This window comes from Sebastes fasciatus, chromosome 7 (genome assembly GCF_043250625.1).
Source record: "Sebastes fasciatus isolate fSebFas1 chromosome 7, fSebFas1.pri, whole genome shotgun sequence".
Lineage (NCBI taxonomy): Eukaryota > Metazoa > Chordata > Actinopteri > Perciformes > Sebastidae > Sebastes > Sebastes fasciatus.
In genome coordinates, this window is record NC_133801.1 from 21,375,900 (window position 1) to 21,390,872 (window position 14,973).

Below are 14,973 nucleotides of genomic sequence, written 5' to 3' on the forward strand. Positions count from 1 at the left end.
GGGACGAAGCCAACTCCGCCTCGCTCCAAACAAACAATAATCATCATATGACATACACGTACTCAGACGAAAAAAAAACGCAGCAACTATAATTATACTTCTTCTTTACAATGTTTATATGATTAAAGATTATTGTCAGATTGAAATCTTATAGTTTCTACATGTTCAAACGGTTGCCTGGTTACAGTAAGAGGAAGTCTCGTCCGGGGGGGATAGTTTACATTTCAGGAAATATAAATATATATAATATTAATATAAATATAATACTGACTTCAGTCAACGACTAAAGTTAGTTTGTTTGATTTTTAACGAGTCATATTAAATGCATTTATATAACAGATGTCATTTGTAGTGATAATTCAAAAATATCCATTTTCAAGGAGCGATACTTGCAACTCTCGCGAGAACTTCTTCTTATGACCCAGATTACTATGGCTACCCAGAGATTAGCTTGTTAGCTTGTTAGCTAAAACATTGCTGATTACTGATGGATAGGGCTTGCTCTACACCGTATTGACTTATTCATGCATCTTTTGCTAGAGTAAATGACACGCATACATCGCTGGTTGTTCCATAATAAAGTCGGCATAGACAGAAAGTATGTCAGTTATTAGCCAGTAAACCAAGTTAGCATTGAAGTAGCAGGCAAAACTGCGGGGACATCTCGTTAGCAACGGTGGCAGGTACCGTAGCAACAGCAGACGCTTGTTTCAATCAGCTACCAGAGCAGGCTGACAGCTGAGTCGCCTAATCTACAGGGTAACGTTACTGTTCATCGTTTTTGGTCTTTTATATTGTTGTTATTAATGCAATATAATGAGCTTTAATGTGAGTTACTGTCACTGACAATGTCTTTTTTCGTGTAGGAATCAACAGAGCAAGCAGACACCATGAGATTGAAGACCTCTCTGCTACAGGAACCCAAACATATCCTTTTTATCCATCTAGCCTTATACTTGTGTTTCTGTACAGCTGAGATATATAATATGTAACAGTAAAACAACGTCAAAAACTTTGTTATTGCTACCATTATTATTGTTAGCACCACTAGAAGAAAGGTTTAATATAGCATTCATTGTAGTAAGATAAGATAAGATAAGATAAGATAAGATATTCCTTTATTAGTCCTGCAGTGGGGAAATGTGCAGTGTACAGCAGCAAAGGGGATTGTGCAAAAAACAACATGCATCAGCTAACACAGTAAAAAAAGATCTAAACAAAGTGTACCAAAATATGAACCATTTAAATAGAAGGAAGTATAAAAATAGGAGCAGTAGATACAGTATTGACAATAAACAGACTATTAACAAAATTGCACAAGTGGAAAATTATATTGCACAGTGAGAATGAAATGAATCAATGAATGAATCAATGAAATTCCACCTGAAAATAACAGGTTATTGTCAGTTTTTTGGTGTGTAAGTGGTCTACTGGGAGCAGGACCTGCGATAGCGCTCCTTCACACACTTTGGGTGGAGCAGCCTGTTGCTGAAGGAGCTCTCCAGTACTGAGATGGTGTCCTGCATGGGGTTCGAGTCATTCTCCATCATGGATGACAGTTTAGCCAGTGATTGGTTACTTCCTATTGCTTAGCTTGAACTAGCATTTAACCTGTACCAAATCTATTCATTCTTTTTTTCCAGAAGATCCTATTTATTGCAGAAGCTACTGTGGCATTTCATATGATCAACTTAATGAACTCACCTAGATCAGATCACTTTTCCTTAACAGCAGATCACATAAGGAACTTGTGAGTTGTGTTGGCTGGACCACAGCTGATGAGCTGTACTCATGCAGTGAGGACCACCAGATCCTCAAGTGGAACCTGCTGACCAGTGAGACCAATCTGGTTGTCAAATTACCAGAGGACATTTACCCCGTTGACCTACACTGGTTCCCCAAGACCGTTGGTGGCAAGAAACAGAACCAGACGGAGATCTTTGTCCTTACCAGCACTGATGGCAAGTCTCCTTATTCTCTAAAAACTGGCCTTTGTTTCTGACTTCACTCATCAAATCAATATATCAGTTTTGTTTCACAAATTGTTCATTCAGTAAACAGCCACATGACAAGGAGAAGGGATTGGCTTAACTATACAGGGAAATAAAATGAGTTAGACAACATTGTGTTGATAGAATAGCAATTGTCAAAATGCTAACTGAACTAACTAAACATAATAACTGGTAACAGGGTTTTCAGTAACCTCAGGTCTTTTCTTCCCCTAGTTTTTTATACTGAGTAGGATGACAGTGTCTTGCTTGATCAGTAGAAGAACCAGGCAACAATTCAGGAGTTTTTCCAATAATCTCCACCAGTTTGATACTTGACATAAGCATATTCATTTTCGCATTTTCACTTCAGGAAGAGGATTGTAGCATCACTGTAAATAGTGAGTCTGTCTCTGCTCAAGTGTTTAATTAGGCCTTCAATGTCAAATCACTAAAGGTGAATTTTTGTTTTCCATCTGTATATTTGTAAAACTAAACTTGTCAACAGAGTCTGTGTGACGCGCATCCACATGGCCTCTTATGTCGCTTCTTCAGCCTATATTAGATCTAAACACACATAATATGGATGTACTGTTATGGCAGGCAATGTGTGGTCACAACACTAATGGCAGTGTAGGGTTGCATAAACACACCCACAAACTGAAGCAGCAATTTTCTCTGGCAGACCAGAGAGTGAAAACTCTGTTACGATTCACTTTTGCAACTTTCTTCTGCTTTTTGCCTTGTTAAATATCAGTATTTTCTATCGTTATCGTTTTAAATACGTTTCTGTTTTTCATTGTAAACTAAACATGCCAATCACATGATTTTATTCTTTGTAACTTTGGTGTGCACTGAAAGATTTTGTCATACATTTTTAAATCTGGATTAAGTACAGGATATTTAACATTTAAGAGATCTGTATGATATAGTTGAAAACGGGCAGGGTTTTATTGGGCGGGAGGACTCGATTAACCTTGTGGCTTTTCTTAACCTTTTGATTAGTCAGCCTCTCTTTCCCTTTCCAGCATATAAAATGTGTTGTTGTTTCTTTATATTGTGCACATGCAGTTTGACCCTTTTTTTGTGATATTTTCTGTCCCTCCTTTCAAAACTAAATCTAATATTCTAAACATCATTTTACTAACTATACTTCATTATTTTGGGATGCCTAATATTCCCCCATGGCTAAGCATAAGTGTATAGCTTAGATGCAGCATTTGCCATAAAGTATTTTGTGTGGAATCGAAGCAGACCTGTCCCAAAGCGGACCAAATTAAGCATGAAGGATATCGCTAGGCCTTCTGTTTGGAACAACAGTGCGTCAGTCTCATTCACTTTTACTCTGTGGGACTACAATGTGGCGTCATAATAAATTTCACACCGATATATCATCAGGAATTCCTCAACAAACCATATATAAATAGAAGTAAAATAGTAAATGGTTGAGCGAGCAAAGAAACAACTCAGCACACACAGTGTTTAGCTACACAGATAAGGATGTGAGTGCATATGTAAATGAAAATAGACATTATATTTTATATTTCAAAGTTGTTGTTTTTTATTTGTTATATACTCACTACCTGCTGGTCCAATAACATCCACGTTTGTTGGGATTTCCAAATTTAGAAATGGGAGCGAGCAGCAGGATGCTGATTTGCAGTTTTAGGCCACCAGAAATTACATAGAACATTCAGAATTTTTTAATACACACTGCCACAAAGTATATGTTAGGCCAGCGTCTTCAATAACTGTCTCCATGCCTGATCACCCTTCGTGTCTAGCGATTGCCCTAATTCAACCAACAGAAACCCTTTAGTTTGACTCCTCCACTTTATGCTATAAGTTTGTAATTTAGCTTGGAGGAGAACATGTAGCTTTGTTTCTAATTTATAGTAATTTTACTTTTATTTTTTTTATTTTGTCCTCACTGGTTTTCTGGGTTGGCCATAAAAAAATACGTTCGGCCCATTTGCCTCATGCAGCAACCTGAATCCGTCAGACTTATGAAACCATGATCTCTGTAGACGACATCCACCTAGCAGCCAGCAGATAATAGTGTTCTTGAATTATAGGCTGTTAACACCCAGATCAGGCTGAAAGTGTGGAAGTCATGCAGCCTCTTTTTGTCTCTTTTCAGGGAGGTTCCACCTGACCTCCAAGATAGGGCGCGTTGAGAAGAGTGTTGAAGCACACAAGGGAGCGGTTTTGGCTGGAAGGTGGAACTATGATGGGACTGCTCTTATTACAGGTAAAGATGACAGGGACATACATATTTTCATTGTCATTTAACAAACACTTGTTGATGCTATAGAATTTTAATTAAAATATAATTTTGTGGATTAATAAAAAATAATAAAAAAAAAGGTTAATATCCATATCCATTTCATCTGTTTGTCTAATTACTTAGCTGGAGAGGATGGGCAGATCAAGATCTGGTCAAAAAGTGGGATGCTACGCTCAACACTAGCTACCCAAGGTAAGGCTGAAGACCCATTGCTTTACTTCACTGACTTTAGGCCACATATGTATCTAGTGCTTGTGTGAAACTGCTATCCATGATTATATATGCTCACTCAACCATTTCTTCATATGATCATTCACACACAAGTTAAGCAGAGCACATGAATTTGTTATGCATGCAACTGGACAAAATAAAACACTGACACCCACTAATATCTGGCCTTTGTCTATATAATACATCAAATCAAAAGGGATTTGGACAATTATTACAATTTATTAAAGTACAAAACATATGATTAATATGCTCTCTTCAAAGCTACCAGACTCCAGTCAGATAACGGTAATTTTACCTCGCTGATCATCAAAACACACTTCATTCAAGCTTGACACAAAAACTAAATAAAACAAATAAAACAAAATTCCAACAATCACCAACTCTGGTTTGAGAGTCTGACAGAGATTGAATAACAAGTAACATATACAGTAAAAAGGACTTAACCACCGTAACATGTTCACTATACCCTGTTTTCCTGCACGCTCGTGATGCCGGTAAAAAAAAGGGTAAAAGAAAGAGACAGTTTAAAGCAGGTCTCATCCATAACAGCTGCCAGCCAGCAGCAGAAGCAATGTGAAGCCAGTCTCTGACCAACCAGCTGCAGGCATTTAGTAAACACAACACAACATACCGACATCAATTACACCCTCTCTGTCTCTCTCTATCTTTTACACACACTCACACATAGAACTGATAGCTTTTTAACCTTCTGGCTCAAAGAGTGCCTCTTGTGACAGACAAAGAGAAAAAGAGCAAGAAGCAGAGACCCTGATGAAGAGGAGCAGGCACACAGAACTTCAGTTTAATTTGTGTGTATCAGGGGAACCTTCTCCTTCTCCTAATGCTTTGACACACAAGTTCACCTCCTCATCTGGCTCCTGTTTGACACCAGACTCAGAATAACCACCCATGTAGATGAGCATTGCAAGTCTGCTCTTACACGTAGTCCCAGATGGAAAATAAATAGCCAGACTATGGGTGTGAATACGTTGGTATCTCACGATTCAATTTTGATTCTTAGGGTCACGATTCAATTCAAAATCGATTCCAGTGCCCAAAATGATTCCCAATTCAAAATCGATTCTCGATTCAGTGCATAGGGGTGCTAATTTCAGTACTACTCCAGTGTGCTGTGCGGTAATGAAGGCGGTGTGGCAAATTATGGCATGAAGTATGTATAAGATTATGGAGTTTTTGTATTTGAAAAAGTTATATCAACTGAGCAATAATGTGAACACACAAAGGCAAAAGGTAACATTTATTCATGCTAAACTAATAAACAGAAAATAAAGCAATTAAGCACAAATTAACAGAACGTTTTTAGTATTTCTCAGTGACTTCAAGAATAACAAGCTGCGTGTTACATAAATAATATTATATCATCATTTTTATTTCTCAAAAAATTTCAAAAATAAGTTGTACACAAAATAACACTGTAAAGCTTTTTTTTTAATTTTATGTGATAATTCAACAAATCACACAACAATGCTCGACACAACTTCCACTTATAGGACAATTGTCCATCATTAGCAATATTTAGGTTCTTTTGAAGAAAAAAAACGTTTTTATAAATACATTTTTTGAAGTTGTGAATCGATTCAGAATCTTAGAAGATAAGAATCTAAATTCTCACATGAATCTATTTTTTCCCCCTACCTCTAAACCACACCTCACATGTTGTTTGATTTTATTCTTCAGACTTTCATTCTACATTTCGTATTGATATTATGCTTTCATTCTAAGAGTGTTACGTGTGGTTGTTGTATTCATGAGCGTGCACCTCACATGCACGCGCTGAGCGATCTGCAAGATTTGCTTTTGTGTTCAAGCTGCCTTTTTACTCACGCCAGGTAATTTAAAATGACAATCAAGGAGGAAATGGGTTTTTTTCTCTCCTTGGCTGTGCGATTGTGTGAACATGTGCATGGTGTGTGTGTGTCTATGTGCTGAGCCTATTAGAATGTAATTGTACTCAGTACAACCAAAAGCAGAGTTTTTTTTTTTATAAAAAGCGCCATAAAGTTTCAAAGCTTTATAGGAGTGGAGTTTTATTAAAAGCCATAAAAAAAGACTCCTAATGATACATTTCTTTATCCAGCATTCACATTACAGATGGCTTACTTATTAATTGATTCATCGTGCTGTTTGACTTATTAAACGTTTCTTCTCAGTTGTGGGACAGAAAAAAAAAAGATGTGGATGAAAGTTGGCTTCTGGGGGGAAATGGATGGCACACTCCTGCTGAATGACGGGCGCTGTGGAAAACCTGGCAGGGGAACAACAATTCAGCGCCAGTATTTAGGATTTTTTTTTCCTTAGCTGGTTGTTTGGAGAATGAGCTGCCAGGTGGTGGGCTGCTCAACAGACCTACAGATTTGTAGAACACCTGGATATAGTAGCATTGCCACAGACGCACACACACCATCCTCCACATGGTACTCAGATCACTGCAGGTGTTGCTTCTCTCCAGAGTCTACAACTCCACACACACACGCTACAGGAGCAGGCTGTTCTTCTTGGGTACTATGACCCATTTTAAGAGAGAGAGAGAGAGAGAGAGCTGTAAGAAGAGGTTGGAAGTGAGTGAGCGAAAGGGAGGAGAGAGGAACTTGCCTCAACCCCTCTCATCGCCTTTGTCAGATTTAGATCATGTGACGAGTTGCCATTTGTGAGAAACCGCATGCACCTGGAGTGGGGTTAAATGTCAGGCCCTCTCCCCTCCACATGCGCATAGCCACAACCCAGCTCATTCACACACACACACACATTTTCCCTCACACATGTGCACTTAAAGCACGTACATTTGTGCTTCTACTGTAGAGGTTAGACGGGTTTCCTCCGCTGGTGTGTCTGCAAGCGAAGTGCTGTTCCATAGGCTGAATGAGGTGAGATCTCTGAGGGAATATGGTACCTTCTGAGAGGAGGAATTAGCACCGCTGTGTCCTAGAGCAATTGTTCCTACCAACTCGTAGTTTGTCAAAGAGAGAAGGAGAAATTCATACTCACATACAAATATTACATCCAGTAAGAGTCAAAGTCCTTTTGTGTGGAAGCCCAATCCATTGCTCTTGCCTTTAGATTAACACAATATCTCATCTTCTGTTCACCGCTTCTGTTTCTGCATCTTCCAGGGTCTCCTGTGTATTCTGTGGCCTGGGGTCCAGACTCAGACAGAATCCTCTACACATCAGGAAGACAGCTGGTCATCAAGCCTTTGCAACCCAGCGCCAAAGTCACACAGGTACACTAACTTTTATGTATTCTTTTATGAGGTGAAAATCTGTGACTTCAGTTAATGGTCACTTAAAGGCAGGGTTGGTAAAGATTTAAGAAACATGTTTTTGTTTTATTAGTTGCAATCTCATTACATCAAGACAGCAATCAATAAATCAAATGCTCTGACAAAAAAAAGAAAAAAATCTGGTAGCAAATGTGGCTGTCGCAGAACTGTAATAAACCAGGGCTACCTCCCTGTCTACCTACTGTATCTGTCTGCCTGATCACACTCTGCCCGTACACTCATTGCATGTCCCAGGAGTCTTCCACAAGTTGCTAGCTTGACTGCTGTGAGTACTAAGAATAGCCATGTTTGCCATTCACTTTCATTATGATTGCTGACTTGGCGATTTTCTCGCTACATTTAGGGACTTTTGGAGCCATTCAGCAGCTGGTGCTGCTAGATACTTTCATTAGAAAGAAGATGGCAACACTGGGCTCGTTTTTTCAGCTTGATCATTTTTAAAAATCTAATGTACTCTTGCTAGTTTCTCAAGATCGCCCACCCTGGCTTTAAGATTCAGTTTGTCATGGTTTTGGAATATTACCTAGTAACTAACTCTGTTAATGACTCAAAAGTTGCGGTAATGAACATAAAATCAATAAAAAAAATGGTTATTACATGAATCACATCAGGCATAAAATATATTTTTTTCTAAATAAAAAAGATAAATAGCAAAATGGAGATCCCAATTGATGAGTGAATTAACAGCAATACATATTACTGTGTAATAAGTAAAGAAAAATCTGATAATTATTTAAAATATCACTTATTGCGTACATGAATACTATGGACACACCAAGTCCTTATAATAATGTGACCTAGTAAGTGTTTTAAGTTGTATTTTACCCTGTCCGAGTTTGTGGGCTCTGTAGCTACATTCATTGTCTACTTTGACACATATATAGCGTCTGATGGGGAGTTCTTTTCTGTTGTCCATATCTTTGCGTGATACTTTTTATCTTGTGTTTGGATTTTGCTTATAATTTGACCTGACATCACTGCATGTTTTGCCTCTTTTCAGGTCTCTGTGAAATAAACTCAAGGTTCATTGATTTGCATTGCTATATAAAGGCATAAATGAAAGGAATAAGAATGCAATAGATCTATATGTCTTTAAGTGCTGCTGCATTAAGGGAGGGTGCAGCGAGGACATTGCACACCAGTGAGTGTTTTTCTTGTTCATGTATACATTTGTTTATTATTCTTCTTGGAGCCGAATACCACCTGGGACCTTGGATAAACAGTGGAGGGTTTAATGTGCGCCTTCTCAACCCTTTGCTCTCCCCCAGCTATCGCCACACATGCAGGCACAAGCACACACAGATCACATCCAGGGATGCGAGCGGAACCTGTGAGGGCTCAGTCTGAATGTGTTAACGTGCGTCAGCCAGCCAGGGTTAGACATGGGCTGGAAATTGCCTGGCTTGGATAAATGATATGAAAGAGGTGTGACAAACAGGAAAAAGATGATCTCTACAATCCCAAAAGATGATCTCTACAATCCCTTACACAGATACACACAAGTGCATGCGTTTACGTGTGTTTCCATTGGGCGCATAGAGTGAGCAAGCAGGGTACAAAAAAAAATAGAAAATAGAGTGTAGGCATGTAGAGAGAACAAGAACAAGGTAGGAACACAGTAAGATAAGGCTGGTGAGAGGCTTTCTGCTCTTTGTTACACTGTAACACATGATGTAGACTCTGAGTTACGCTGATATAATATGAAACATTTCATAAACATGTATCTTTGCAAGAACAAGATTAAATGTCACCCTCTATGGAGCTTATCCTGCTCACCTTTATGCTTTCTCTCTGTTTTGGACTCCGTAAAAGTGGAGGGATTTATTGGAGATCTCTCCCACTTCTCTTCAACAAAAGGGAGAAGTTATGTATGGATAGCATCCTTATGTTGTGTTGACATAACTCTCTCTCAACTCTGTCTCTCTCCAGTGGAAGGCTCATGATGGGGTTGTTCTGAAGGTGGACTGGAGTTCAGTTAATGACGTCATACTGTCAGGTGGAGAAGACTGTAAATATAAGGTGGGCAGTGTTTGAGTGTACTTTTAGACATCTTGTGGGTGTGTTGAATTGTTTTTTTTGCCTTTCAAACCGTGTCCTCCCTCAACAGGTATGGGACAGCTTTGGTCGTCTGCTTTACTCCTCGTCGTCTCATGACTACCCGATCACCTCTTTGTCCTGGGCTCCAGACGGAGAGGTGTTTGCCGTGGGCTCCTTCAACACCCTGCGACTCTGTGACAAGACTGGAGTAAGAAAACTTACTTACCCTTTTACTCTCCACCACTACCTTTTTCTGAATTGTTGTCTCCCCTCATGATTCTTCCAGTTATTCTATAACTACAATGGGATGTCAGCAATTAGCAGCTGTAGAAACTCTATATACATGCACACATATTGGAAAGGTGGAGGTTACTGCTAAACATAACGATTTCAAAAAGAACAAATATCAGAAAGAGAGAAACTGAAAGATGTTGCAGCAGCTTAGTACTTTGACACAAAGCTAACTGGGTGATAAAACTGAGATTTTAGAGATACCGTATGTGGCACCTCTCAGACTTCAAATTCATTTGATTGTCTGTTGATTCGTGTATAATAAAGTTTTGCTTTAGTGCAAGGGGGACATGTAAGTTGTGTGCCACCTCATCTGATAATCGGGGTTAACCCAAACACCAATGTTGTTTGGCATGTCAAACCAGGAAGCCCATTCATTACCAGTACAAGTGCACTCTCATGTGCTCTTGCGGTAACAATGCAATTAGTCATCCTCGCCCTAACACCTCTTCCTAACTGAATGCGATTCGAACAAGCGAGCGAACATCAGATTGTTTCAAAAAACGATCACCCTGGTTCTATTTATGCAAAGTTTGGCGCACCTCCAGCCTACTTTCACTGGTCAAAATCGACGCTGACAGTAACTGAGAATGAATCAATATTGCTGATTGATGAAATTATGCAGATCCAGATTTAAAGGGACAGTATACTCTGTCAGAACTGCTTGTTGGACGGTTGAATAGCTTTGGAAATCCCACATACACCTTTCCAGTGTCGGATGAGATGCTGGCTGTGTCCGAAATTTTTTTGTAACTTTCCGAAACCTATCTTTCCTCATATTGCATGCCCCTGTTTTGTGTATTGTATTTGTTTATTCTCATCTACAATATTACATTTAAGCTTTGTAGTCAGTAAGTCCCTTTCCCTGAAACATACAGGTTGCATCTGAAATTCCATGCCAGCATGCTATTTAGTACGCTAGAACAGCATGTGAGACTTTTTAGTATGTCAGAAAACCTTAGTATGAAACCAATAGTACGCGAATTGCATACTATTTCCGGTGAAATATTAAAGTATGGAAACACTGGACACTACACCGGCATAAGTATCCCACAATGCAATGCGGTGGTGACGACAACGTTCATAACAGATGTTGACGAACAGCTCCATCAGCTCCATCAATAACGCTTTATTTTAACTGTAAGTATAAGTTTTCACTTTGCTAGGCGTAATATATATTTTAAAATGAATTCAGACTTTAGTATTGCGATTTGGATGAAGCAACAGTATCTGTGGTACACGTTTAGCTTTTCCAGAGCAATACGGTTTACATTGTGTAGCTCGCGACAAGCCTTATGCTCTCAATGCAATGTTCATCTCTGTAAACCACATTAGGCTGCATGCCACATGTCCTTGTTACCTGGTGCTGATGGTAACCGGAGTTGTAATGAGAGGGGAAATGAGAGAATGATGAATGGTAATTGTTGTTTTATTATTGCTGAACGTTTGGCCAGAAACAATATTACCAGTTCCCCGCTCTGCCCTCGTGGGACCTTCAGGGCTTCTTTGAGTGTACGTGGAGATGTCAGTGCATTGCCGTTTCAGACCTGTTGTAATGAAAACAAACAGCCAGGGCTGGGTTTTTTTTGTGTGCTGATCACCAGGCATTTCATGCTCCATTTTGATTTAATTAGGATCAAATGGCTTTTTTTTCTTTCTGGAGCACTAAAACAAATGGGCTGGAGAGAGGTCTGAGCCAACACATGTCTTCTCCAGAGGGGTACGGTGTGTGTTTTGGAGCGGTTGCATTAATATAATGTGTAGAGTTATGAACATCCGAAGGGAGGCTTCATCCTTTACCATTACTTTTGGTTTTCTGAACGAGGGATTTCAGTAGTTTCTTGGGGAAATTGCCAGATTATAGCCGTGAGCTGATGAAATCATTCAAATGAAGCCAGCTTCATGCTCACATTTTCTTTGTGTGAACAAAAATAAATATTATTGTGCTATTAAAACTCTAACAGACAGTTTAACTAGCTCCTTTATTTTTTTGTTATGACCCGCTTCACCTTACGACGTCCTCGCATTATGGGTTTGTTTACGTGGTTGGTTTGTTCCATTGTTTCGTCAGCGCACCACTTGCTTTGCTGTGGTGTGTCTTGGTTAAGACCGTGTGATGATGATGATAATTATGATGATTATGGTCCTGCCCTGCTCTGAATGGAGGAAGGGTATAGCTTGCCTTCTCCTCCCTAAGCCCCTCAGAGACAGCGTGTACTGTAGCATGGCGTGGGAGGCTTGCTCAAGAAGAGGATTGTGGGGGGGGGGAAGAGAAAATGAAAATCCCCCTCCAAAGGTCACTCCATCTGAATTCTATGTGTGAATTCAGACATACACTCCTCCGTCCTCTCAAGTGCATACGTATGCACACTTTGTCACTGTACTATAATTACTGTAATCTCATTGTGCATGCGAGTTTACACACAAACACAGAAGCCATTACCCAATTACAGGGGGCTTTACCTGTGTTGTCGCTGCGGTTTGTTTGCGGCGCAGCAAGGGTTAAGCAGCGCGAAGAGTCTTTTCAGTTACTAGCGTGACTAATGGGAAGGAGTTTCATTCTGTATCTGCTACAATGAAACCTTGCACTTTAACGTATTGCTGCTGGCTCAGCAGGATCAGTCCCGCGCGTTTAACCCCTTCACCTCCCGTCCAGCTCGGCTCTCCTCTCGCCCCAAACTCTCGACTCGCTCCTACTCTTTTTCCTTTTTCTCCTCCACGTTTTCTCCCTCCACGCACCACAGGGCAGATGTAGTTTGTTACCCCCCTCATTATCACCGTGGAGGGAGGGGTGACGCACACACACACACACACACAAAGTTTACATCGAGGCAAAAGTACTGGGAAAGATTAGTCTTGTAGTTCCAGCAAGCCACACATGGACTCAACACAAAGTTTTGTTTTTCCATAGAGTATCAACATTTAGTTCTTACTGAATACATTATTGAATTATTAATACACATTTAATTATTTTCGTTGGCATTTTGTTGAGTTTGGAGTTCTTGTGTGTGCGGAGTGCATTTTCTGTTCACGGCAGCTTTAACAGGACACAAGACACAAAGAGGCTCACTGTCCCTTTTACAAGATTTGGGAGAGACAATAAGTCAGTGTCTGTCTGTGTGCCTGCCATAGTATATGCATGTGCCCACATGCCTGTGTGTCTGTGTGTGTGTGTGTGTGCGTGTGTGTGCAACCATTGCCGTGCAAATGTGCCTGCGAGACAGCAGTCTATTTACGAGGCGCTGCAGCTGGTGTCTAGCGTCTGGACCCTGTCACGATCCCTGACACTGTCACTGGCTAACAAGTAGGACTCATTGTGCCAGGCGAGCACCCTCTCGCTTCTTTCACTCCGCCTTCTCCCCCTTCCTCCCCCCTTCTCTTCACTGCGCTTTTTTTTTTTTTTTGTCTCCACTGTACACCCATGCTCACATACATAAATGTAATAGCTGCTTGGTTTTGCTTTTTCTAATTCCTGCACTATATTTGATTTTTTTTTTATCCCTCCCTTTTTTTTTTTATCTTTCATGGGTTGGATGAGAAATATTTATGTAAAATGTATTATGTTCTGCAGATTTTCTTTGGTCAGTGTTTCAGAAACTTTAACGATTCTTACAGGACAGATAAACTGCAGGGACATTGTCCAAAGAGCTGATCGAAGTTCAGTGTTTTGCTCAAGGTCACACACAGTGAGCGGGGCTGAATCTTGTAGTAATCAAGGGCAGATTTCATAATCATTTCACCATCCTTCCTCTTGGTTTGATGTTCATTCAGGACTCCATTCAAACCGAAAACAGCCCTGCGTTAAAACGATGCAGGCCACCGCAGCGCCGTGCCGGATGACATCACATTGCGTTGTGGCAAAAAATCGAGCCTGGTTTTTGCCGGACGCCCCTGCGTTTGCCAGAACGGCTCATTCAAATGAATGAGCAGCCTGCATTTTTTTTTTCTTCATGCAGGGCTAATGTCGATCTGAACGTGGCCTTAGACCCAGACCTCATTTCAGTGATTACTAATCCCCTCCCTCTCCTGGTCTGCTTTAACTGAGGTCTTACTGAAACATTTCTGAGCTTAGCCCTGGTACGATCCAGGTTCCTGTCACACTCCTATAGATACATCTCCTCTATCCCCCTCTCCTCTCCGCCCCTCTTTTTCTCTACTCCCCCATTTGTAGGTTATACTTAACCACAGGCAAACTAGTTAGGATCATCCGACTGAGTTCTTACCGACACTCTTGACATGTGTAACAACTAAAATGTCTCTCCCTCCTAGGGGTGCACATGCTTGCAGTTTTTCCTTCCACAATGTAATAACAGCTGTCACCCTCATACGCTTTTGGGAGATGAGTAGTCATAAATCATTCATCAAAGTTATGGCTCATAATGGCAGTGTTGTTTTCAAGAGTAGGGTTTGTAAAAGTGTGAAACCGCTGGTATCTGCTTGTGGAGACTGCCTGTTGTACTAAAGTTGTCAAATGGCCCTCAATCATGACAATCAAGGGTTTATTATCTCAAGCTGTTATTTTTCTGCCAGCTCTGCTGTCTTTGCAAAAAAAATAACTGCTTCTTCCCTTATCTGTCTATCCACCCCAAATGCTTTGTGCTTGGTCATGGGTCTAACAGCTATTATATATGAACTTAAGTGGGAGATTGAGTCTTTTTTCCTTCCCCCTATGTCTATGAAATACAAGCATGCCTTCCTTTTGTAAAGTGTAAAGTATAAATCCTTCTCTATCTTTTCCTGCTTTTGCTGCCTCCCTCCTCCCTGCGTCAGGGCGTGTTGGACTACCTCGTGCTTATCAGTGCTCCCCCTCTTGGCACCCTTTCCCTCGAGGCCCTCTT

At 40.4% G+C, this 14,973-nt stretch overlaps 1 protein-coding gene across 1 annotated transcript in view; it reads left to right on the forward strand.

Moving 5' to 3' along the window:
* Nucleotides 1-236: 236 nt before the first annotated feature.
* ift80 (intraflagellar transport 80 homolog (Chlamydomonas)) overlaps nucleotides 237-14,973 on the forward strand; it is a 45,243-nt gene continuing 30,506 nt past the window's right edge. Inside the window, exons 1-8 of the mRNA XM_074642219.1 lie at nucleotides 237-759; nucleotides 867-925; nucleotides 1,738-1,965; nucleotides 4,133-4,239; nucleotides 4,399-4,467; nucleotides 7,638-7,747; nucleotides 9,737-9,826; nucleotides 9,915-10,052. Of these exons, the coding sequence (XP_074498320.1) occupies nucleotides 891-925; nucleotides 1,738-1,965; nucleotides 4,133-4,239; nucleotides 4,399-4,467; nucleotides 7,638-7,747; nucleotides 9,737-9,826; nucleotides 9,915-10,052 (777 nt within the window). The 5' untranslated portion in view covers nucleotides 237-759; nucleotides 867-890. The remainder of the gene's footprint in view (nucleotides 760-866; nucleotides 926-1,737; nucleotides 1,966-4,132; nucleotides 4,240-4,398; nucleotides 4,468-7,637; nucleotides 7,748-9,736; nucleotides 9,827-9,914; nucleotides 10,053-14,973) is intronic.